The following is a 24,105-nucleotide window of genomic DNA, read 5'->3' on the forward strand; positions in this document are numbered from 1 at the left end:
AAAATTGCTGGAAAAGCCATTTAAAAGTTTCCTTGTGTGTATCTTAGGCTCGTATATCCGACTCGACATTTGAATTTAAATGCAACGCATTATTCTGCAATCCGACTGCGCCTGTTGCATGCCACATTTCCAATGTTTGCTCAACTATTTCTCAAGCAATTTTCTGTTGCCAGCATGCCTTTTGTAAATATGTCTACGACTCGGCTTGTCATTTTGTACAATTTGTTCAAATTGTTTATTTTAGTCAATCGCCCCGAAGACAAAACGTCGCGTGTTATTATTATTATTACTATCATTATTATTGTTTTTATAAATTTTAAGTACTTTTATTCAAAGATCAACTGATCAATTGTTAAACCATTATAATTGTTGAGTGCTCATCATGGAGGGTGAGTAAGCCATATAATGCAAATACCGATTTATTGCAATTAGTATGTCACTTATTTCCAAATATATATGCATACATGTTAACATTACATATCATTTAATTACGTTGAAAAGAACTTGCATAACAAATTTGTGCGAGCTTACTTTTGTTGTTCCCGAGTTACTATAGTTAGTTATTGATAGGTCAGTGCTCAGTCCTTGTGTTTCTCTGTTTCTTTAAGATTTATATTCCTTCTTATCGCATAGGGGTCTGGTTTGTGGAATTTGGCAAACTTTAGCAGAAAATTTGTTGGAAGTTATATCGTATATAGTTGGAAACATAGTCAATCCTAACCTATTTGACAATAAGATCTGCTCTTAACTCTGTAATTAGTTCGAAATAGGTTCAAAAACATTCTCAATCGTAAGATGAATCTTTTTATTTCTTTTTTCTAGAAAACCTTAGCTCAAGAACTTTCCGAATAATATAGAAATACGTAGATATCTTGAAATATTGTGTTCACATTAAAATGTCATATATACTACTAAATACTACATATATCTGGAACATAAATGGCACCCAATGCTTTCGCAAGCCTGTCGAGAACAACTCTTAGTAAAACGTTCTACCCATTTCCTATACACACCCTTTTGATATATCAATTTCCAAATATGGCCATCAATATCGAAGTCCAACTCAATTATTTTAGTACCACATAAAAATAATATGCACATAAAGTGATTAGAGCCATAAATCAGAGAGAACTGGGTCAGAGTTCAGCAAATAGAACGCTGTCTAGACTGAGGGGAATCAGAACTCCGTTTGGCTAATGCCTCGTCGCCTGTGGAAACACGTTTGTCATATTGATTTTGAATTGATAGCAGGTGCACAGATTGGTATTGGGGCAGGTGCGTGCCATGCGTGCCATGCCCTCTGCCGTCAGTCGGGGCACGTTACCCGGCTTCCAGTCAGCCATCGACAGGGCCATCAATTTGGCAGTTCGCGGCCCCAAGTTCAGTCTGGCAGCGACGGCGACCCAGGATGCGTGCACGACAGCCAAACGGCCAGGAACGGGAGCAGCTGCGTCGTCAGCGCTCCGAGACGCGCCTAATCTTGGCACGCTGCCGGGCAAGAGGTGGCATTCCGTGATTGACATTCCATAGTAAAGTTTCAATCAAATTGTTTGCTGTTTTCTCAAAAGGCTTTGAATATGTGGTAAATCCGCCTGTGGTGCCTAAGGTGGCCTTTGGCACGACCATGGATCGCGAGGTGATGCCGGTCAGTGGACCCTTCCTGAACAGCTTCATGAGATCCAATCTGCCGGAGGGACGCGAACAGCCCAGTCCAATTGATTACGACTGTTCCAAGCCTATTGGCTTTAAGGTAAGTGTGGCGCATGTAATGGATGAACAGAAATTTCTCTTTCTTGAAGTTGCCTCTCTTTCTTTTATATTTCTTTATTTCTTCAAATTGTCGTTAGTTCGTTTAACTTTCTTCTAACTTCCATCTACCTAAATCTCCTGCATATCAGTCCTCTTGTGCTTCTGTCCTTTTCTTTCACTTTCTTCAATTTGTTTTTTATCCTTTTAAGCTTCTTGCTTACTTCTTTGCTTTTTAAAATCTATATTTCTTCCTAGCTCATATCTTCTGCTTTCTCCCCTTCTGTCACTTTCTTCCGTATTCTTTTTATCTCCTTCGTTTCTTCCATTTCTTTCCTATTGCATATCTGTCTATCTATCTCGCTCAGCGCATATGCTTATCTCTCTTTCTTCTACTTTTTGTCTTTCACACTTCTGAGTTTCTTTCACTTCCTTCTATCTGTATTCTTGATCTCTTTTAACTTTACTTTACCTTCTATGCCTTTGTCTTTCTTTCTTTCTTTCACTTTTCAGATTTTTTATCTCTTTACTTAAGCTATACGTTAATTTCTTTGTCTCTGTCGCTCCCAGTTAGTCCATCTCTTTCTCTCTTTCACTTTCTTCTGCCTGTTTTCACTGTTCCACTATTTTTTATCTGTTAAACATTTGTTCTGCTCTACTTTCCTTATCTATTTGCATGTCTATGTTTCTCTTTCCTTTCTTCTGTATTTTTTGTATCTTCTTTATTCTCTAATATTTTTCTTTGCTTTCTCTTTCCTCTTGCATATCTATCTGGCTCCCTCTCCCCTTCTATCTAATTTGTATCGCGTACATTCTCTCTCTCTCTCTATTTCTTATTCTTTTTACCACCTCTTCTCACTCAAATAAACTCTTGCAGTATCCCTCCAATGCTGGCTTCTCTGCTCTGGCCAACAAGATGCCCCGTCTGCCCATCGAACCGGAGAAGATTGTTCCACCCATGGGCGCCTATGAGGCAACACCTTGGATACTCCGCGCTGGCTACACCTTTGACAAGTATATGGTGCCGGAGCCCAAATGGGTAACTCCCGGGTAAGTCAGTGAATGCCAAAAACAAGCTGCCCAAAGGATAGACAATTGTTCCCGCCCGACGCAGTGCCTCCACCTACTCGACCCACAACAAATATCCATATTGGAAAATGGAAACCGCCTTTGGCACCCGTCGCATTATCTGGCCCGCGGTGGCCGTCTTCTGCGGCCCCAACAATGTGGCCCAGTGCCTGGTCTGTCATGAGCGTCCCAAAGGCGATTATTTCCATTGCTTTGCCACCGACAAGGATATGTGCCGCAAGTGCATGCGCGAGGAGATGTCCACCATCAAGCACTGCAGCGTGAGTGTCGTGGAGCGCTATCGCAAGCGCCAGCATATAAAACAGTTTGTACCCGCCCGCTATTGTGGTTTCTTTCACGATCACAACGGGACCACTGCCGCCACCGAGTCCATCTCACGCAAGGAGCTGCGTGCCAAGATCCGTGTCGAGAATTATTTGTATCGCTTTGCCAGCAAAGTGGAATGAGGCGCTACGAATATCAGAAGGTTTCTCCAGTTTCCAGACAAATAGTAGCAGAAAAGTAAACCAAAAATATGTTTCAAAATTTTTAATAATTATATAGTATATTGATATTACAGCAATGGGACATTTGCCGTTTTGTGTATCCCAGATAAATTGTAAATGATTTAAAAAATGCATAAAAATTATTATGTAAAGTTATGTAAAAATGCAAGTGTTAACGAATTGTTGAAAATTATGAAATAAAGTAATGTAAAATTTGACGCAACGACTGCTCCGCTTGTTAGTTAGGCTTAAGATTTGTGTTGATGAATGTTAAATTTCATCCAGCGACTTCTCCAATTGTTAGTTCAACGCTCAAACAGCTAAGCCAGTCAGGATAACGATTGATATTGATAGCTGTTATATGTGAGTTTGCGACTAAACCGCTTGTTAGTTGAACTTAAAGTTAAGCTTATCAGCCTTAAAAACTGAATGTTAATTTTGAGCCAGCGACTTCTCCGCTTGTTAGTTTAACGCTCAAACAGCTAAGCCAGGCGGGATTACAATTGATATTGATAGCTGTTATATGTGAGTTTGAATGTCAAATTTGAGCCAGCGACTTCTCTGCTTGTTAGTTCAACGCTCAAACAGCTAAGCCAGGCAGGATAACGATTGATATTGATAGCTGTTATATGGGAGTTTGCGGCTTAACCGATTGTTAGTTAGTTGAACTTAAAGTTAAGCTTATCAGCCTTAAAAACTGAATGTTAAATTTGAGCCAGCGACTTCTCTGTTTGTTAGTTCAACGCTCAAACAGCTAAGCCAGGCGGGATTACAATTGATATTGATAGCTGTTAAATTTGAGCCTAAAATTAAGCTTACCAGCTTTAAAAACTGAATGTCAAATTTGAGCCAGCGACTTCTCTGCTTGCTAGTTCAACGCTCACACAGCAAAGCTACACAGGTGTACGATTGATATTGATGCTGTCGATTTTCCCTTGGACTGTAAGATTCCTAGCTCTTAAGATTCTGTCTTATTTGTTATATATAAATATATATGAAAAACTTTATTAACTAACAATATCTAAAATTTCGTTAACAATCTCTGAAAGTTATTCAACTGTTCAATTGGCATTTCAACTGTCACAAATGCCACGAAAAAAGTGGCGTGAACGTGTTGGCCAACAAAGTGTGGCATTTGAGGCGTTTGGGGGCGTTTCCAAGTAAAATGACATTCATTGACAGCCAGCTACCTGTGTGCCACACATGCACACACACGCACACGCACATGGCTGCATATAATGGCTGGCAATGTCGACGCCATTGTTGCATGCCACCAATGCCTGCCACATGGCTACACGTGCCTGGCCACATTGTGTCTGGCTAACGGAATAGGAATAGGAAAAGGAAACTAAGCGCCGGAAATACGAATAAAATGTTCCACTATAAAAAAACGACTCGTCGCAAGTTTTTCAATGTGCGTGGAAATATGCCTATTAACTCAAAATTGTATTGTTAAGAGTTTGTTTTTATTCTAACGATACATCGGATCTTTATTATAATGCTATTGTTTATATGAAAAAAATATATATAAAATATTGTTTTTAATTTTATTCTCGAAAACAAAAATATTTCCGCATGACCTAAAATAAAACTGCATATTTCATAAATAAAGTATTTTTTATTCTTTAATATTCATATTTTAACAATATATGTATGCAGTTGGTTTTCATATTTATTCATAATTAAATATAAATATCATTTTCGAAGTAAGCAACCTTTGATAATATTCAACAACATTTTAATAGTTACGTTGAATATAAAGTATATAAAAATAAAAATAAATATATATATTTTTAAAATAAATTTTATTTATAGGTATTATTTTATTATTTTTATTTGACTGAATTTGTCGAATATAAACTAAATCGAAACTATAATATTTAATCGTTTATAAATAAAACAAAAAAAACATGCCAAAACAAAAGCGTATGTGTAATGACTTTTATTTTATTAAAAGAAAAATAATGTTTTATAGGCAAAAAATAAATATAATTTAAATATTTTTTTACTTGACTATTTCGTTTAATTATTATTTTAAAATAAAGTTTTTGTAATTTATATTGTTTCAATTTATTTACTTTTTATTTTCTTTATCTTATTATAATTCTATTTTTTTATTTTTATTCCCTGTTATTTTATGAATATGGTTGATCAACAAAACAGCAAATAATGCTTAAATATTTATTAATTATTAGTTTATTATTCTTATTAGCTATTAATTTATTAATAAATTATGACCAATGTTGAATAAACTTTTTATATTTATTTTATTATTTATATTAAATATTATTTGATGTGTTATGTTGTTTAACAAAAAATAAATTTTAAATAATTATTTATTGTCTTTTATTTTGTTTAATATTGAAAAGAAAAAACTTGTTTTAAAAATTATTAATTTTTATTTATATTAACCCATTGTGTTTATATATCAAGTTGACAAATTGCTTAAGGAAAAAGAAATCATTTTTAAATATATTTTAATATTGTTTAATTAACATTTTTGTTAATAATGTATTAACTAATTTAACAAAATATTGATAAAAAAAAAAATAAAATGATGTAAAACACTTTTTTATTTAATTAACAATTCTTTTTTGATGATTTAAGTTGAGAAATTGCTAAACAAAAAAGAACAGCCACTGTGATATAAAGAGTACAAAGGTCGACTACATCAACAGCGAACGTTCTCTTCCCTTTAAACAATTGACGAGCGGCATTAAACTGGACACGTTAGTTATTAATAAAAGTACTTTCAGGAGACAAATTGTTGTGAATTGCGATGCAACCAAAAAGAACAGCCACTGTGATATGGAATCGATATAATCTATACAGTATATCAGCAGCAGCAGTTCCCTGCGGTTAAACATAGCACATAAAAAATGGTCAGCAAATATTTGTTAAACTTTCACAATTTAAGGAATTAACGTTGTACGGCGCTTCAGGTACAAAAAGAACAGCCACTGTGATATAGACAATACGCAAAACATACAGCACAGCGTCTATTCTCTCTACTTTAAAGGCTATAAACAGATAACTGCGCGATATAGCTGGTTTATGTCTATATAGACATGGATAGAGATCGTATATCGAGTTGCTTTACGGGCTGCACGCGCTATAAAGGAAAATCACTGTGATATGTAACGGTTAATGAACGCATATCACAACGATCGTTCCTTTTAGCGCATGACCCAATATATATAGTATAAGAGAATATCAGATATATGTATATAGTCAGATTATAGCCGCTGCTTATGCCACAACGAACTTCAATGGTTGTCTAGCTTTATGATCAGAGAAATCACCTAAGGCTGGACGACCAAAGAAACTAATTGCAACCTCTATATGATATAGATATATATTGCGCCGGATTTCAAAATCGAGAACTTGTGCTTTTTATATACGTTGAACATTTTAAAATTATAGCACGAGTGTTCGGTCTAGTCACTTTATATAGATAATGGGTATATTGTTTAAAAAAGCGACCATACCGACAATCGCCATTTAATTTTAAAATACTGGAATATTGGAACTGAAACACTGTCACACTGGAACACTGGAATATCGGAACTGCGTTTTTTCTCTAGTAGCCACAATTTTGAGACACACTTTGCCCAGTGATGGGTTTTGGAGGCAGACATAACCGCACAAAATGCATCCCAAAAGCAGAGCTATGAGATTCTGTTATTTTTATGTAATAATATTCTTTTTTTTTTGCTGTTCTTTTTGCGATTATACGACAAACTTCACCCAGTGATGCGCACAAAAAGAGCCTGGCAAAACTGAACAAAGTTTACCATATAATATTTGTTATATTGGGCTTCTTCTGTACGCCAGATCCTTACATACTGACACTCGAATGCAAACTGATGTTCGATACGTCCGCAGCCCGATCTTATATACCCCAGACGTGCATGTACCTGAGGTCGGCTTATCGGCTCTTACCTAGATTTACCTGTGCTTAGTCGGCGCTTTCCCTGGAAATCGCAGTTGACCTTCGTTGAAAAATTTTGCAACTTAATCCGTGGCCATAAACGGATTAATCCCGCACATTCTGGGTAAAAACGCGCAGCTGTGTCGCGGCATAAATTCGCAGAAGTGCAATTAGGTTAGGTCCCTGTACCCGGCCCAAAAAGGATCGCCGCTTGGTTAATTGATCAGTTAGTGCGAAGCGCAGTTGTTTTTCTATCTATGTATATTCTTCCATCCAACGATCGTCCTTGCCGCATAGCTTTTTGTATTGACTGTACGCAAAGGTGCGGCAGATTGTGCTACCGTGCTTGAGTCCTTCGGATACTGTACCACGAGCCCGGACCACCTGTTGACAGAGAATTTATAGCTAATCCGACACTTAAGATCATATAAATATTTGAACATACTTTTTCCGTTGACTGCCTTACATTTTCTTTAAATGTTCGCCCAATTCCAGATGGGGTTTATTATAGATCTATAATTTTACTAACAACATTTTTATTGCATATCGACTTGAGATGTCTTTGAGCTTCTTACACAGATGTTTGATCTGCTGATCCTCTTTAATTCCATATCTCGGCTTTTTCTCTATTTATTTTAAATTATTGCTGGTTTTCGCTTTTCATGGAAATCAGTGGTAAATTCTGGTATTTTGCGTGGAAATTCTACCTAAAGGAGCACACTTTTTTCTGGAACAGATTGAAAAGCGATGTGAGCAGACGCTTGATTTTCTGCCAGCTTCTATGTGATTTTGCCTTGAGTAGCTTGGTACAGTTTCGCATCTTTCCCACAGACAGTAATTTCCAGCTTAGATTCTTTCCAGCAGAAAGTCTATTTTCCAATTGATTTTGTCGAAACTGGAATGATTACTGGAAAGAGTCGAAGCTGTATCATGTTTCCTAGGACAAGATCACTTAAAAACCTTCGACTCTTTCAAGCAGATATTTTTCTTTCACTTTCCAATTTCGACTCCTTTTCGCAAACAATTCACTTTCCAGTTTCGACTATGTTCCATTTTCCGAAGTCTGCCGGAAGGAGGCAAAGCTGGAAAGTGGAATGTCTTGGAAGAGTCGAAACTGTATTAAGTTTCCAAAATATAAAATACATAAAAATCTTCGACTCTTTCTAACAGACATTCCACTTTCCAATTCCGACTCTTTCCTTCAAACATTCAACTTTCCAGTTTCGACTGCAGTTATTCAACTTGTGGAAATACAAAATTTCATTTTTTAAAAATCGTTTTCACGAAAAACGTTTTTATTATTATTTATTATGAATGTCTTTATTTTATTACTTCTGACATTCAGTAATGTTCCTAACATGTTGAATTATTATTTATTATATTTTTTTTTATTACAAATCTTGCAGTCAGCTGTTGTATAAGGGATGTATTAATGCCTTGTGCCAAAATAACGAGAGCTATTTAATAAATATTATTAAATATTGATATTTTATAAAACTCAAAATCGGCTCTCGAGTATTATATACGAGTGTAGCTAGAAATTTCAATTTAATTTAATTTTCATTTTTATAAAAATGATTAAATAAATTGCGCAAAACTTCAATTCTCCTTAGTTACCCCTAGTTCAAGTCCATATCCACCTTTACAATTTTAATTGTAGCTGGAGTTAAGAGTAATTATCGGATCGTATAGCCATGATATTTAAGAGCCATCAAGTTATTTCTCTTCAAAGGCAAAGAAAGTTCTCCGAGTGCTATTTTCAACTTTATGCTGTAGAATTTTTCATACCAGGGCTGCCACCTTTACAAACTGAATAATGCTTAAAAATAATCTTCAAACAATATTTTTCTTATCCTCAAACAGCCGCCCACAGGAATTTCCATCAATAAATAAAAACACTACATTTTTGTTAGCTTTCGCTATGCATTTTTTGTTGCTTTTTTTGTTTGTTTATTTGGTAAAATTAAATCAATATCTTCATTTCAATTATATATTTTTTGTTATTACCTTTTTTCAGTTATCATTTCTTAGAAAAACGAACATAATTGTTTCAAATTTTCAGCGTACAACTAGAAGAAGAAGAAAACAAAGATTGAAAAAACAAGGTGAAATTGGAAATCAAAAAAAGATATAGAATATAGTCAAGTTGATTCTAAGTTCACAAGTAGGTTCTGATCTTGTTGCAGTTCTTGTTGTTGTTTTGTTTCTTTCTTTCATTCATTTTGTTGTTGATGTTCTTGTTGTGGTTGTTGTTGTGTGCCATCAGCTGTCTCTCCCTTTCATACACACACACACATTCTCTCTCTCTCTCTCTCTCTCTCTGCTCTAGGCACTTCTCCATACTCCAGCTGTGGGAAGTAAAAAAGATGTACAACAATATTAGAAAACACTAAGACAAATGTTTGCGAAATGCTTTCTTCGGGCCGCCCCAAAAGTTGTTGTTGTTGTTGTAGTTGATGATGTTTTCATGTAGTTGTTGTTGTCCGATTTCTATGGTATGTATGCATATGCCCAACGTACTTGCGTTGAGGGCTAAAAGTAAAAACAAAACTCTGCAGCTTTAAAATGGAAACCTAATAAAAGAACAAAACAAACATATTAGCCAGTATTTTATATAACGATTAAGTTTTTTTTTTAAACTTACCGTTTTGTATAAAATATAGGGACTTCCATTCAGTTTTGTGACATCAAAATGCCAGGGAAAATCAATGGGTAGGTTAACTATGAAAACTAAGCCTTAATGGTACATGTATTAGCTTTTTACACTGCAAATATAAAACGAACATCATTTCATCAGATAAATACACAGTAAAATATACAGCTTTTAATACTAATACAATTAAATTCATTAAAATTTTCAAGTACAAACATTTATTTATTCTAACGAATTTTCAGAAAAAGCTGTAAAAAACGGAAGAATATCAGGCATACATATATTTATAAATCACAAATATTTGAAATTGTTTTAAATAAAAATACCAAACATATTTCATTTTTTTCTTATTTTTTTTTACTCTCATTAATTTTATTTATTGAAAAATGTTTGAATAAATGTTGTCAAGTAAATCTGAAACCATTTTAAAATCGATTGCTTGCAAATGAAATTGTTTTCTTTTTCTTTACTTTTGCGAGGTATCGTGTAGTTTTATTAGCTAAGGAATGCGTTTTGTTGTTTAAGCGTAGAAATAGTTTTTGTTTCTTATAGAGAAAAAAACAGTCTTGTGCGTCACATTTACAAATACAGAAAAACGGAGAATAATGAAAGACATTTAAATAACTTACAAGAAATTGTCGTTGCCGCTGTTGCGGCTGCTGCTGCTGCAGTTGTTGTTGTTGCTGATGTTGCTGGCATGGCTCTAACAGAAGTAGCATGCGCTGATTGTTGTTGTAGCTGTTGTTGTTTCTGTTGTGGTTTTTGGGTGGTAGGTGGTTGCTGTTGCAGTTGCTGCTGATGCTGTTGGTTGTTGTCATCATCGTCATCAATGTAGTAGCATAAAGTAGTTGTGTTGTTGCCGCTGCCATTTTTATTACTGTTGCTGGCAGCAACTGTTGTTGTTGGAGCTGCTGTTGCTGCTGCTGTTGTTGCTGGCTGCTTGCGCTTGTGTCCCGTTATGCTTAGAGCGGCCGTTAGACTAGAAGCCGCATGCAGTATTGAACGCTGGTTAAAAATGCTATTGGAGGCAGCCGCCGCGGCCGCATTGTTGTTCTTGCGAAATTTATGATGATGATGAGACGGTGGCGGTGGCGGCAGCGGCGGCGGCTGCTGTTGCTGTTGTGGCTGCTGATGCTGCTGCTGATGCTGTGCTTGTGGCATTGGCGGTTGTCACGAGCAGGCTACCTCAGCTGTCGTCGCGCTGCTGTTGTTGTTGTTGCTGCTAGCATTGTTGTTGCTGCTGCTGCCATTATTATGCGGCACGGACGCTGCTGCTGCTGCCTGCTCCGTGTTGTCCACACAGTTGCTGCTATCCGAGCCATTCTTGCTCGATGCCTTGAAACTGGGCGCATTCATTTGCGCCGCTGTGGGCGTGGTGGGCGTCATGCCACCCGTATCGCTAGAGGCATTCGAATTGTCCTCAATGAGCTGCAGAGAAATTGATTGGGCAAAAATTAATATACTATTTAATTATAAATCTAATTAATTAAAATTTACCGATTCACTCAAACGTTGCCTCTTAACACCGCCGCTGTCGCGTCCACGATTGCTGCTTGCCGTTTGCTGAACCGGCGGCAGCGGATCCTGTGATTGCGCCAGCTCCGACGACAGACGCTTGCGATTCGCCAGCAGCGTATTATTGAAATTGTTGTGACTCTCCATGGACTTGCGTTCGCGCTTGAGAAAGTCTGCGTCCAGGTAGAGCGACAGCTGTTTGCGCTTCAAATGGCGCGCGTCAATAGCCATGCCCTCCTTCAGCATTTTGATGTTCAACTGGAAATGGTCAATGTTTTGTTTGCATTAAAATATGGTATATACAAGAACTTGGTCAACTGCTGCTTACGCCATGCATAATCACATGCTCTGTAAAGTTTTGTATGCTCTCGGTGAGGTCAATGTTGAGGTTCTCGGAACGCTCGAACTCCAGGCCAATAAACCAAAGCGAACAGAACGGTGCCGTGGTGACGGCGGTTTGTGCTGGCGGCTGTTGCTGCTGCTTCAAATCCTCCTCATTGCCGCTGTTATTCTGTGAATTGTTTGCGCTAGCAGCGCCCTTTTTCAGCTCAAAGCATTTCGGATTGACATGGGCCAGAACAATGTGCGGATTCCGCTCCAGATTGCCAATGAGCAGGCGCACCTTGGACTCGACCAGACCGCACCATTCCAAATGATCGTCGGCTGTCTGTGAGTTGACGAGCAGTACAATAAAATGACGATATCTGTAAAAGAAACTGGGCGCCTCGAAAAGGCGATCCCAACTGACGCGGCCGAGCATGATCTCATCCGTGATGCTCATGCCGCGATTGAATTCGGTCAATATGACCTTCTTTGTTGACTCGGACACATTGAATGTGGAGTTTTGTTGTGGATATGCGGGCGTGATGATCGGCATCAAATGATAACGATCCGAGGCATTAACACGCGGATCCCAGACCTAAAAATAAACAATATGGTAAAACGAGTTTAGCTGGCACTTTTTGCTAATGACACACATACCGGAAATCGTAGATTGACATTATCGGGATGCTTAAGCAATACCGGATTGGGCCACTTCCAGCGTGAGAAGACCAAGAAGAACTTATGCACCAGCGTCGCGGCGGCAGCATTTGGATACAGCTGGCACGTGCGTGCCACCAGCATGGCCCAGGTGACGCCGCCAAAATAGCCCAGCGAATTTGAATAGATGCCATGCTCTGGGAATACGCGTGGATCAATCAATTAATATAAATATGTATGTCTTTATAATTTATGCCACAACTCACTCTTTGCCCACAATTTGATGGTGCGCAACGCCAGGCGAAAGTTCTCAATATTGGGCACCAGGGCTAGTATTTCATCGGTGACACGACAGCCGTTCAGGCTGCGCACCGAACGTGGATCCAGATTCTTGAGCAGATTATCATCGCGCAGATCAAAATCATCGGGTATTTCCTTGAGCGAAAGCCGAGCAAATAGTAAATCAATTTCGATGCCATCGAAATTCATTTTGATGACCGGCACGAAGGCCTCCTCGACGGAACGGCATTCGGTGACCTCGGGCTGTTTCTTCAAGACCTCAAAGAAGCTCTGAAAATAATCGGTACGCTCAATATTACGCGGCGCCACGCACAGCGCATCGATATCCGCCCCCTTATGATGCACGCCAAGGCGATACGAGCCGAATGTGTAGATTTTGCCGCCCAATTTCTCGGCGGCCGCCTCGGGCATATTCTTGCTGACGGATATCTCCTTGACCCACTGCTTGACCAGCGTGTTCAGCTTGGCCAATATTTCCATGCGATGATTCAGCTCATCCTGGCTCTCAAAGACATTGTACGGCTCCAGAGATTTGCTAAGCTCCTCTGTGCGTTGCAGATCCTCGGCACGAGGCTCGGCCAGGCTAATGGCCGATGTCATGCCCAATTGTTTGGCAGGCTGCCCGCCGACCCCCGCCGAGGTAGTGTTGCCATTATATTGTTGTTGCTGCTGCTGCTGGCGATGTGTTGGTTCGGAATTCCACATGCTGTTACTATGTTTAATTACTGTAATTATTTAAACTGAATTACGCTGTGTTCATAGGGGCATCAGTAAATAATTTGCTACTCACCTAACTAAAGTCTTACAATTAGCTGGTTTTTTTGTTGTTGTTTGTTTATAATCTTAAAATTTAAGTTGCCTGCTGCGGTTGCAGTTGCAGTTGTTGCTGTTGTAGCAATAAATGGAATTACATATGTAGCCCGCTAGCGCTGCGCACAATACTAAAATGCTGAAATTAAAAAAAAAAAAAAAACAACAAAACAAAAAATAAACAAATTGCATTAAAATTCGTTCAACTTTTTTCCTTCCGGCAATTTCAACATTGATTTTATGGCTCTTTCTCTGTCACAATGCAATTTTTTCTATGCGATAAGATATTTGGCCATAAGAATCAACAAAAACAAAAACAACAACAATATAAACAAATAAACTGAAAAGTCCAAAGCACAAACGACTTTAGCAAATTCTGTTAGAGCTGCCGCCTTTGGGAACTAATAAAAGAAAAGCCATAAAAACTGGTTAGCTATTATTAAAAAAAAAAAAAAAAGCTATAAAAACGGGTAGCAAAGAAAAATATGGGTTTGTTTTGAATTCATTCATTTTAGTTAAGTATTTTGAAATGCTTCTGAGATTGAATTTAAGTAATTTATAATATACATAATATATGTATTGGAGTTTTGCGACAAAGAGATAATGTTGCCTCCTCACTTTTCCATAAATATTTACTTTATTCTACTCTAATTAAGCGAAACATGAGCGCAAAATAAGCTGATTGCGGTAAATGAAAAAAAAATAGCGGAGCACAGCCACACTGCCTGTACGCAGAGCTGGCCACACTCATGAACGCGCGAGTGAGAGCTTTTTTCGGGTTGTTGTTGCTGCTCGCTCATATAAACAAATGCGTAGATATCATTTATTTGTATTTAGAGATGGCAAAAGTGCAAGCTAATTGTCGACATATTATAAACATAAACAAAAAGCAAGCGTAAAAGCAAATCAAAACGGAATCAGAAATCAGAGATAGACACCCACACACACACAAACAAGCACAGGTATATGACAGCCGAAAAACAACTCATGCGCACACATACACACACACACACAAACGAAAAAATTGCGCTGCGTTAGGAACTTTTATCTGCGGTTTTGTTGCTAAAAACTTATGTTTACTGCAGCTTACCTGCGCTTTATGCTGTTTATTTGTAGTTGGGCCAAGCTTTTGGTTTCAAACAAATTGATGTTGCGTTATGTGTATGTTGCTCTTGTTGTTATTATGCTGTAATTGTGGTGGTGGTGGTGTTGTTGGCGCAAGTGTATGCGTGTGTTTTGTATGCATATGTGTGCACATGTATGTATGTAGTTTGGCAGCGTACGAGTGTTGAGGCCCATTCATTTGTGTCGTTCCGGCTTTTTTCAAGCACTATTTTTCTGCTCTTTTTCTTCGTATTTGTTATTTGTGTCGCGCTTTGTGTGTGTTTTAATCGTCGTCTTCGTTGTCGCGCGCTGTCTTCTTTATGCTCATCTCTTTCATATTAAATTCGCCTCTATACCCGCATGTAACTTTTTCTTTTGCTGGTCTGCTTCTTTTTTATGCTACGTGACTCTGGCTCGCTCGCTAACTGATGCACGCCATGCACAACAAAAATCACTTTTCATTTAATAATTAATGCATATGTATGATGGACGCGCGCGCTGCATTGATGAAATTGCGTTGGATTTTTTCTGCTTCTAGTGTGTATTCGACATTTTCGGTTTCCCTTTTACAGTTTGATTTGCGCGTTCTACAAATGACTATGCCAAGAACCGCAACGACCGACACGAATGTGTGTGGATAATAAAAGAGAAGCCAAAAAATGCAGAGTTGCTTTGCCATTTATATCGCCATGCGGCCATTCACACGCACGCGTTGTAACCTCTACACACAATCCACAAATTTCAAATGTTTGTTATCGTAAATATGAATAATTGTTGTTTGCATGCACAATGATGCCGATAGCTGAAGCCATATTAAAATTAGAAGCTGAAGTATTTTGTATTTAAATATATTTTTTATTACAAATAAAGTGCTCTTGGGCCGCCCGTTGTGGAACTTAACTGTAGTGGCAGTATTGATATTTTGGGTTCCACAACAAGTCCGCCGATGTGGCAACGCTGCAAACAGCTGTGCACTTTATTTGTATTTTGGTGAATTGGGAAAACTGTGCAGAAACCGAAACACAATGTAAAAACAGACAAAACGCACTTAATGGCAGCCACAATATGATACCCTGGATGCGCGAGAAATTCAACGAGAAGCGCGCCAAGTGGCTAGCACGCAGCAAGCAACGGGGCAGCGAAACCGAACCCAACTCCAGTGCCACCAGCCCACGCACAGCGAGCAGCGCCAGCGGCAGCGGCAGCTGCAGCGATGAGGGCAGCAGACTTAGCCTGCGCAGCGGCGCCTCCAGCAGTTCGGTGCCAGTGCAGACAACGGAAACGGAAACGCAAACGGATCTCATTGGCGGCAGCGGCGGCTGCGTTTTGCGCACACCCTCGCCGGCGCGCAGGCGACGGATCCAATTGGAGCTGCAGTTGCAGCAGGAAAAAGCAAGGAAAGCGGAGCAAGCGAATGCGTAAGTTGCCAAGTCAATAATCATTAGTGTTAAATGTTTTTTTTTTCTGTCTTTTTTCTACTTATCCTTTCGAAATTCTCTGTTGGATTTACGCACCGCACGGCTAAAAACGCTACCAATCCGTTCAACCCATCCGAAAATAAACAAACTATGCAAAAATTGCGCAGTTTGTTTCTCAGGTGAGTTTTCAGCTGCATTGGAATCGTTGCGTTTGACCCAAACCTAATTCACTTTTGACAGAAAAAACCATGCAAGGCTCACAACAACTTCATCAACGGTTGTGCAGGATGAGGATACGGCCAAAACTGGCGAAACAATTACCGTGCGCGTCATTTGTCCCAGCTCTCGTGTGCTCATCTTTCAGACGGACATGAATAAGCGCCTGAACGATCTGAAAAGTGAGGTCATTCTGGAACTGAGCGACGATCCCGATTCCATACAGCTGTTTGCGCCCGATGTGCGGCATTTGAATCCACGTTATCGTCTCTATCGTGCCGAGTACTTTGGCGGCGAACTCAACGAGGCCCAGACGCTTGCCCAGCTCCATGTGCGAAACAATGAGACGTTTATATTGTCGCCACGCCGCAATACGCTCTCGCACACCGTGACGCGCACCCGCGAGGTGCCTGGCCCCAACGATGCCCTGCTAGAGAGCGCCACACGGTTTGTGCACAACAATACCAACACGTTGCCCATCATAGACATCAATGAGATCTTTCAGCAGTCAAATGTGAGTGCTGCTGAGCAACAGTTCCAGTCTTTCAATTCCATGCATAATCTACTTTTTGCTCTCAGATACAATACGATGTGCGCAAGGTGCTCATTTCGCTGGCTCAGGCCTCGGCAGCAATTATTGGCGCCGGCCCGTATGCGCCACGTTTGATTAGCATGCTGAAGCAGCGTTTGGTCAATCGGCGTAACCATCAGGCGGACACGCTGCAGTGCCTCGTTGACATGGGCTTCACACGCGAGGTGTCCGCCCAGGCTCTGCGTTCCAACAATGGCATCTACTCAACTACATTGGAGTGGCTCATACAGAATCAACGAGACGATGATGCACAGCAGCCAGCGCAGCCGGCGATGAATATGCAGCAAAGCGCCTCCTCAATTTCACCCTCAACCATTGTCACCGATAATGTAGCTATACGATAGCAGCCGTATTCAATTGTATATGCCTATAACACGTTTCTCTTCAGGAAACCATCGAGAATACCGCTGCTCTGTTGCAAATTGTGCGGATATACAGTCATCGCGATGCGCCGCCAACTGATGAGATTGTCGAATCGCTTACCGAAATGGGCTTTGAAGAGGCCGCTGTCCTATCGGCGCTTAGGAAGACGGGCAACAACAAGGCCTCCGCCTGTGACTGGCTCTGCGAGAATCGTTCGGCTAGCGTGATTGAGCTACGGGAGGGTCTGGCACCAGATTCACCAATTCTTAAAGTAATACTCGAAATGCCGCAAGTGCAATTGACGCTCAGCAATCCAAAAACCTTTTTGGGTACGTGCATACTATATAGATTTATAGTTTAGTTTAACAGGGTTTATAACTAGATTAGAATAGATATATTTGATTTTTTTGTAATGAATGGTTCTAGCTATCTTAAGCTTAAGCACCCTTTTTAATATAATGCTAATTTTTAGACTAATTATGAACAATTATAAATTACTACGAAAACACAATATATAATCTTAAAGAATTTAAGCGTTCTTATAAGAAATATTTTTTTTAACTGTAGACTAGCATATCTATATAAAAATATACATCCGACAATATAATGTAATGTAGGTATATATATGTATTAATTTTAATATAAATTAGATATATATCTTAATATGAAATGTACGTTATTTTAGGTTTGTACAAAGCAATGTTTTCTATAGTTGAGATCTACGATTATATACTAAACTATATCTTATTTCTAATATAAATACTGATTCATACTTTGTGCTAGGTCCTTAGTTATATGTTACATCTAATAGAAATAGACTGACCTCGCGATTCAGATTATGTACTAAACTATATCGCATTTCTACTCATTGATTCCTACCATGTTAAGGTTTTAAGCTTTATCTTATATCTAATATACATAGACAGATTTCTTGATTCCGATTTAGTACTAAGATCTATGTCTATCTTATACCTATTATTATACGATAAATGAGGCAATTACGAATCGTGTATAGGCTTGAAATATTGTTAAATTACTTTGCTTTAAACAATTATGTCATAGATCAGCTCTCTCTCTCTCTACATATTTACTCTCAATATTTAATCTAATAATTTTCTTTTCTGCTCTCATTCATTGTCCAGCCTTTTTGGCCATACTGGAGAACGAGAATGCGATACGTGTGTGGCGCGGCGATAATGATACCACCTCAGTTATCACACATATCCTGCAAAAGTATCACGAGGAGAAGCATGTGATGGGCATCAATCAGTTCTACATTAATCGCTGGTGAAGGCGAACCCTTTAAAGTGGCCTAAATATTGAGATTAACCAAATTCTATTTATACATGCATATATACATTCACAAGCCTATACATATACATTTACATATGGACACATATATATATAGAGATATATATGTATATTTAGATATATACACCTACAAACATACATACATGCATAGGCACTTGACGTGCATCAGTTATCAGTTAAGCGCATTTGAGCCTCATAAACATATTGTATGTATAAAAAACAAAATGACAAAAAAATTATAATAAGTAAATTGAACTAAATTGCACCAAGCCAAATATGCAAAACGCTTCGCTTACAGAGCACATTGGCTGCAATCGACAAACGCTTACCGATCAGTACGAAATTCATTAAATATAGTCTATACTAACTACTATAGTTCTATCAACTTAGTTCTAGTCATGTTTCGTAAGCTTTTCAAACATTTATCAAACCTATCTAAAAAGTCGCACAAAATCTGAAACAAAAACTATTTTCACCCAACTGAAACACGTAGATGATGCGGATTTTTGTGCGTTGTATTTACAAGAGTTGTTGGAAATAAACAAAACAAAACAAAAATAATAATAAAAATAAACAAGAGTGAAAAAATTAAAGAAAATGTAAGGCCGCAACTAAAGTATTATTTTGTAAAACAAATTGTATTTTGATAAGTAATAAAAATAATTAGTTTTTTATATAAAATTGAAAGCGCAATTATGATTTGTTTAGTTAATCGAATTTCGGTTAGGTTTACTTTAATATATGCATATCATTTTAATACATATTTGCATATTAAACAAAATTAGAACTTACTTTTAAAAGAGATTAAAGTTTATTTGGCGCATAACATAACATAAAGTTGTATAACATCTATTAGGCGCTGCTCTTAATGGATTTATTGTACACTTTAGTCAACAAACGTGTTACTAATACCACTTGCTGGTCTATTTGATAAACAAATGTGCTTGCTCCATGTGAGTCAACGTTTGAGCCTCTAGACTATTAGCAACAAATCAAATGAATCATTCAATAAATACAAAATATGACATTTGATTGTTGATAAGCGAAATTCCAATGCATACACGGCTACCCTACCCCTCCCCCTTCTTTTTTGTTTGTTTATTTTTTAATCAATAATGTCGTATTTTTTTTTTATAAATATTTACTCTGCCCATCAGACAGTGTTATTAATGTTTAATGTATGGCATTTCCAGTTTGAAATATTCACTATTAAAATGTACTTTTATAGTTTTGTATATCGTTTTATTCAAATTATTATGTGTATTAGTTCTTGGGTGTATACCCTTGCAGAGCGATTCATAATCAAGAGGTAAATAAGTGTAGAGCAGGGTAGTTAGGGTAGTATATATATATACTTATACTATATATATAGGATATATTTTGCCAATATGTGAGAATAGTGCATCTTGTAAATGCTGATTTTGATGAAAATGTCTTGGATATAAAGAATATATTGCCATACAATAACCTACTTTTCGACCGATCGTTCCTGTGGGAGCTATTGATATATAGTTGTCCGATCCTGACGGAAAGACGGACCTATGCAACTAAGAGATTAGAAGCAAACAGACGGACTTGGCTATGTCGACTCGTCTATTGATGCCGGTCTAAGATATATATACTTTATAAGATCGAAGATGTCTTCTTCTATGCGTTACACATTTCATAAAATAGTTGTATTACCCACTAAAAGGGTATATAAAATAAATAAAAAGTACTGCTACTACTATCCGTTTATGCCGTGCTTCAGCTGGAAGAGTATCTTATCTTCGGCTTACGCACAGCTAGCTTTTGCATCTTGTTGACTAATGTTTAACACACGCATTACTTGCCACGCCCACTCTAAGTGCGACGCCCCCCTCTGCACCACACACAAAGTACTTCACACGCATATGTTTTGTTCAAAATGTTTTGCAATTTGTTAAATTTTATAGAGTTTTTGTGTTTATGCTTGTTTTTATTACTGTTTTGGTGGAAGGGGGTGGGGCGGGGGGAAGCGAATAATTTAACAATTGCACTTTTAATGCATTACAATTAATTTTCCGAGCGACCGCACATTTTTCCATTCGTTATTTTCGCAGCACTCGAAAAACAACTAAAACAACAACTGAATGTATTTTATATTTTTTTCTTGTGCATTTTTTGATTTATGCTAAGCGCGTTTATTTAGTGGTTACGCATCCGTGAGTTACACAGATACTCGGTTGCATAGATGTATGCGCTGGCAAGTGGCTTTTAATTAATATTTTGCGCGCATAATTGTTAAATTGTTTAGCAAATGAGCAAAGCGCCATAAATAAAGGGGAATACATATTTGTACCTAAAACCCATTGAAAATGCGTGAGACGGGCACATCGGTTCCTTGCTAGTGTATGTATATATCTTACTGATCTAGATCTAGATCTAGTTTGTCGCTTTCGGCAAATTACAAAAGCTCGAGAGTTGAAATTTGATACCTATACCTGATGCAGAACAATCTAAGCATTTTCTTCTTGACATCGCCTCCCAATTTCAAAATATCGATAAATATCGTTTTTGACACTTGGTTTTCAAGCAAAACTCGAGGATTATAAAAGCTATTTACACAAAATTTGGTACGTAGTTTTGCGTATTGTATATGCAGCATAAAAATAATTCACTTTTTGGATAACTGTCTACATTTCACGAGAAACTTGAAAAGACCCTATTCTTTAAGGTGCAGCCTTGTGCTTTGGTATGTACACACTATTATATGCCATATTTGATCCCTGAGAATTTCATAAAGTTCGGACTGTAAACACTCAGGTTACTTAAACACGGATTCCTTATAGTGTATGCCTAGGGAAATAACAAGCACAGCCGTTGTAGCGGCAGTTTGGCAGCTGCGTTTAGGGCAACTGCTAGTCGGTTAGACCCGACTAAAAATGCTTAACTTGTTTTATATGTTGTTGCGGCAACAGCAAGTGGCAGCTGCAGCGTTTGCCTAATGGTCCTTGGTCATGTCCATGCAAATGTGCGAGTGTCTTGCAAAAATTGATGACGCATGCAATGTAAAGGGGGGGGGGGGGGGAGTGTGGGTGTGTTGACTCAGGGGGGTAAGGTATAATAAATCATCTGCTGCAAGAAATATCCAGCTAACTACTAAATCCAAGCGCTACCCTCGCAAGTGGCCCAGGCAAATGAGTTTTTGATATTATCAAAAAGACGAAATGCATTGACAAGCAGCAACCCCCAGCCCCCCCCCCCCCCCCCCCACCCCTGCGCTTTAGCCTAGCCGCAGGATAACAGACACACGCCCAAGCACTCCCCAGCAGCCTATAAAAAAACAGCCAAGATTCGCCCAAGGGTTGGAGGGTTGTTGCTTTTACTTGATATTATAGTCGTGTGGCTTTGGCAATTTCCGTTGCATATTTGCAGGCGCCTCACAATTTATGAACATTATTATCGAGTGGAAACCAAAAAGAAGAAGAAGGAGGAAAAAAGACGAAGACAACCCAAGACCGAATGCGAATCAAGCCGAAAACAATGCGCTGCAACAATTTGGCGTTGGCAAAATGTTCGCAATTTGTATGAAAATGTTCATTTGAAATTCTTGTCGCATGCGAATTTTCATTCCGTTTTCTATGTTTATATTTGCCGTAAAAGCCCAAATAACTCGATATAATGCGCTGGCTCTTAAAAATTGCATTAAATATGCATTAAAATTGCCAACGCATCGGATATCATATAATAAAATATTAAAATTGATGCAAGTGAATGGAGTAAACGACTAGAAGATATGCTGTAGAAATATGTTTATTAATATTTCTTTGTTATGGAAGACTCGAAGAACTTGGAATGTTAAACTTAATATTTATGTTTGTTTTCTAGGTAAGAGTCTGCATTCCAAATTTGCTGAGCCCAGGCCTAAGGGTCGCTGAGTTCAATGAGGTCACTTAGACAAAAAGGTCAACTAGATCAATTCAATTGATCTTGCAAATTGGAAAATCTCTTAGGGAAAATTTCTTCTATTCACTTGATGTCAAAGGACATGATAAGGGCAGCAACTTATCATGGCCCTCTACATCTTCCCTAGGCACAGGGTATTTAAATATACAAGACGTGCGCATTCGTTCGATATTCTGTGAGTATAAAGAAATTGTGGCTTGAGTTAAATGACATTTTGGCAAATGAATGCATTAAATTCTGCATTCTCTCTTAAGGCTTTGATTTATGCATAATTTATGCTTGATTTTCAATCGTAATTTGCAGATTTGATTTAATCAACATTTTAGACAATTAGTCAGACATATTTGTGATTGTTTAACTATTTACATTGTTGTCATTTATTTTATTATCCATCGACAATTGTTTGTGGTTTTTTTATGACCCTGGGAATAGACTCTTTGTTTAAACAGAGTTGAAGTTTTACTGTTTGTGCATATTTTCTTTTTTTTTATTAAATGCAATTACAAACAAAATTGTAGATACCTTTTCATTGTAAAAACTGCATAAAAGCTACCTAAATATCTGCTTATTTTAGAATTGTAGAAATTTGTTTAACAAAGTCCTCTTAAAAATGTTAAGGTTTTATTTAAACTTTTATCTTAATTTTTCCAAAAAAATTTTCAAAAAGTTCTGCCTCATAAAATGTATTCTTGTAAGAGCTCAGAGAGAAGTCTATTTCGAATAAAATCTTTGCTTGAATAAACTTAAAAATGTATTGCATGAATATATTAAAATATATTTATTATAAATGTAAAAAAAAAATTGTAAAAATTTTAGAGTTTTCAGTTTATGTAAATATCATTAAAACTCACTAAAAACTATCTGAATATCTGTTAATCTTAAAGTAAATAAGGAGAAGAGTTTCATTTTAAAAAATCATCCAACTTTTTGCCTTAACTCTTCCAAAAACTTTGTCCAAAAGTTCTGCGCCTTCAAGTGTATTCTTATAAAAGTAGAAAAGGGTCTATATATTCTCATATATTATAAGGGATAGGACAGAAATTAGTCACTTCCCCTCAACCCCCACAAAATCTCCGTGCAATTAACCATTTAAAACCAAACAACCAAATCGAACTCCTTCATTAGCAAACATTGCGAAAGATGTTGTCAAGACTGTAACTTGGGGCACATTTTGGGGGCACATTTCATTTATATGTGCCATAAATACTTGTACGAAACTTTGAACGCGACATGAAAATTAAGCAACGGCCACGCCCCCGATAGACAGACGCCTTAATGTGCGTTGTCTGCACAGGCAGCAAATAAAAATTTAGCTTAAACGCATGAAATCACACAAAGATACTAAAAATTTGAGCATGCAAAAGGCATTGGAGTCTGCGGCTAGGACAGAATGTCCTTGTTGGCACACACAGATACACACGCACACATACACACACACACACACACACACACACACACAGTCATGCTGCAAACAAAGTCAACTACCCTGCGGCAAAGCAAAACTCTACAGTTTATGACGCAGTAGGCCAACGTCCCGGTCTCATAAATATAAAAATTAGTTGCTGGTCAGTTAGCAAGTGGGTGGCTAAAAGGCCAGACGGGGGCGGTGGGTTGGCAGAGGGGGTGGGAGCGGAGGGCAACGGTTGAGCGTGGCATTGTGTGGG

The 24,105-nt window shown here is 38.0% G+C and overlaps 3 protein-coding genes across 6 annotated transcripts; 2 read left to right on the forward strand and 1 right to left on the reverse strand.

Moving 5' to 3' along the window:
- The first annotated feature begins 235 nt into the window (after window positions 1–235).
- On the forward strand, window positions 236–3,499 carry LOC115767482. 4 transcript variants are annotated; one of them, XR_004018383.1, is made up of 6 exons: window positions 236–389; window positions 1,058–1,502; window positions 1,569–1,750; window positions 2,624–2,796; window positions 2,861–3,336; window positions 3,395–3,496. XR_004018383.1 is itself a non-coding variant. In XM_030711786.1 (5 exons), the coding sequence occupies exons 2-5, from the start codon at window positions 1,409–1,411 to the stop codon at window positions 3,279–3,281; spliced, it is 870 nt and encodes a 289-aa protein (XP_030567646.1). In that variant the 5' UTR covers window positions 236–389; window positions 1,058–1,408; the 3' UTR covers window positions 3,282–3,499. The 4 variants fall into 4 exon arrangements, 3 of the variants coding, with proteins under 3 accessions (XP_030567646.1, XP_030567647.1, XP_030567649.1); XM_030711786.1 differs by having other exon boundaries at window positions 2,861–3,499; XM_030711787.1 differs by having other exon boundaries at window positions 1,249–1,502; window positions 2,861–3,499.
- A 6,011-nt stretch (window positions 3,500–9,510) lies between these two features.
- On the reverse strand, window positions 9,511–15,337 carry LOC115767453 (poly(A) polymerase beta). Its single transcript, XM_030711753.1, is given in 9 exon segments — window positions 9,511–9,824; window positions 9,896–10,016; window positions 10,534–11,332; window positions 11,402–11,677; window positions 11,748–12,338; window positions 12,401–12,597; window positions 12,667–13,425; window positions 13,491–13,649; window positions 14,601–15,337. Coding segments are annotated over 6 exon segments (2,607 nt in total). The 5' UTR covers window positions 13,406–13,425; window positions 13,491–13,649; window positions 14,601–15,337; the 3' UTR covers window positions 9,511–9,824; window positions 9,896–10,011.
- Window positions 15,338–15,632: 295 nt separating this feature from the next.
- On the forward strand, window positions 15,633–19,101 carry LOC115767472 (ubiquitin-associated domain-containing protein 1). The gene is made up of 6 exons (XM_030711777.1): window positions 15,633–16,032; window positions 16,200–16,211; window positions 16,273–16,762; window positions 16,828–17,169; window positions 17,229–17,532; window positions 18,346–19,101. Exons 1-6 carry the CDS (start codon window positions 15,680–15,682, stop codon window positions 18,492–18,494), a joined length of 1,650 nt encoding a protein of 549 aa, XP_030567637.1. The 5' UTR covers window positions 15,633–15,679; the 3' UTR covers window positions 18,495–19,101.
- Window positions 19,102–24,105: the final 5,004 nt, after the last annotated feature.

Source organism: Drosophila novamexicana, unplaced genomic scaffold (assembly GCF_003285875.2).
Source record: "Drosophila novamexicana strain 15010-1031.04,08,12 unplaced genomic scaffold, DnovRS2.1 tig00001395-arrow-arrow-pilon, whole genome shotgun sequence".
Lineage (NCBI taxonomy): Eukaryota > Metazoa > Arthropoda > Insecta > Diptera > Drosophilidae > Drosophila > Drosophila novamexicana.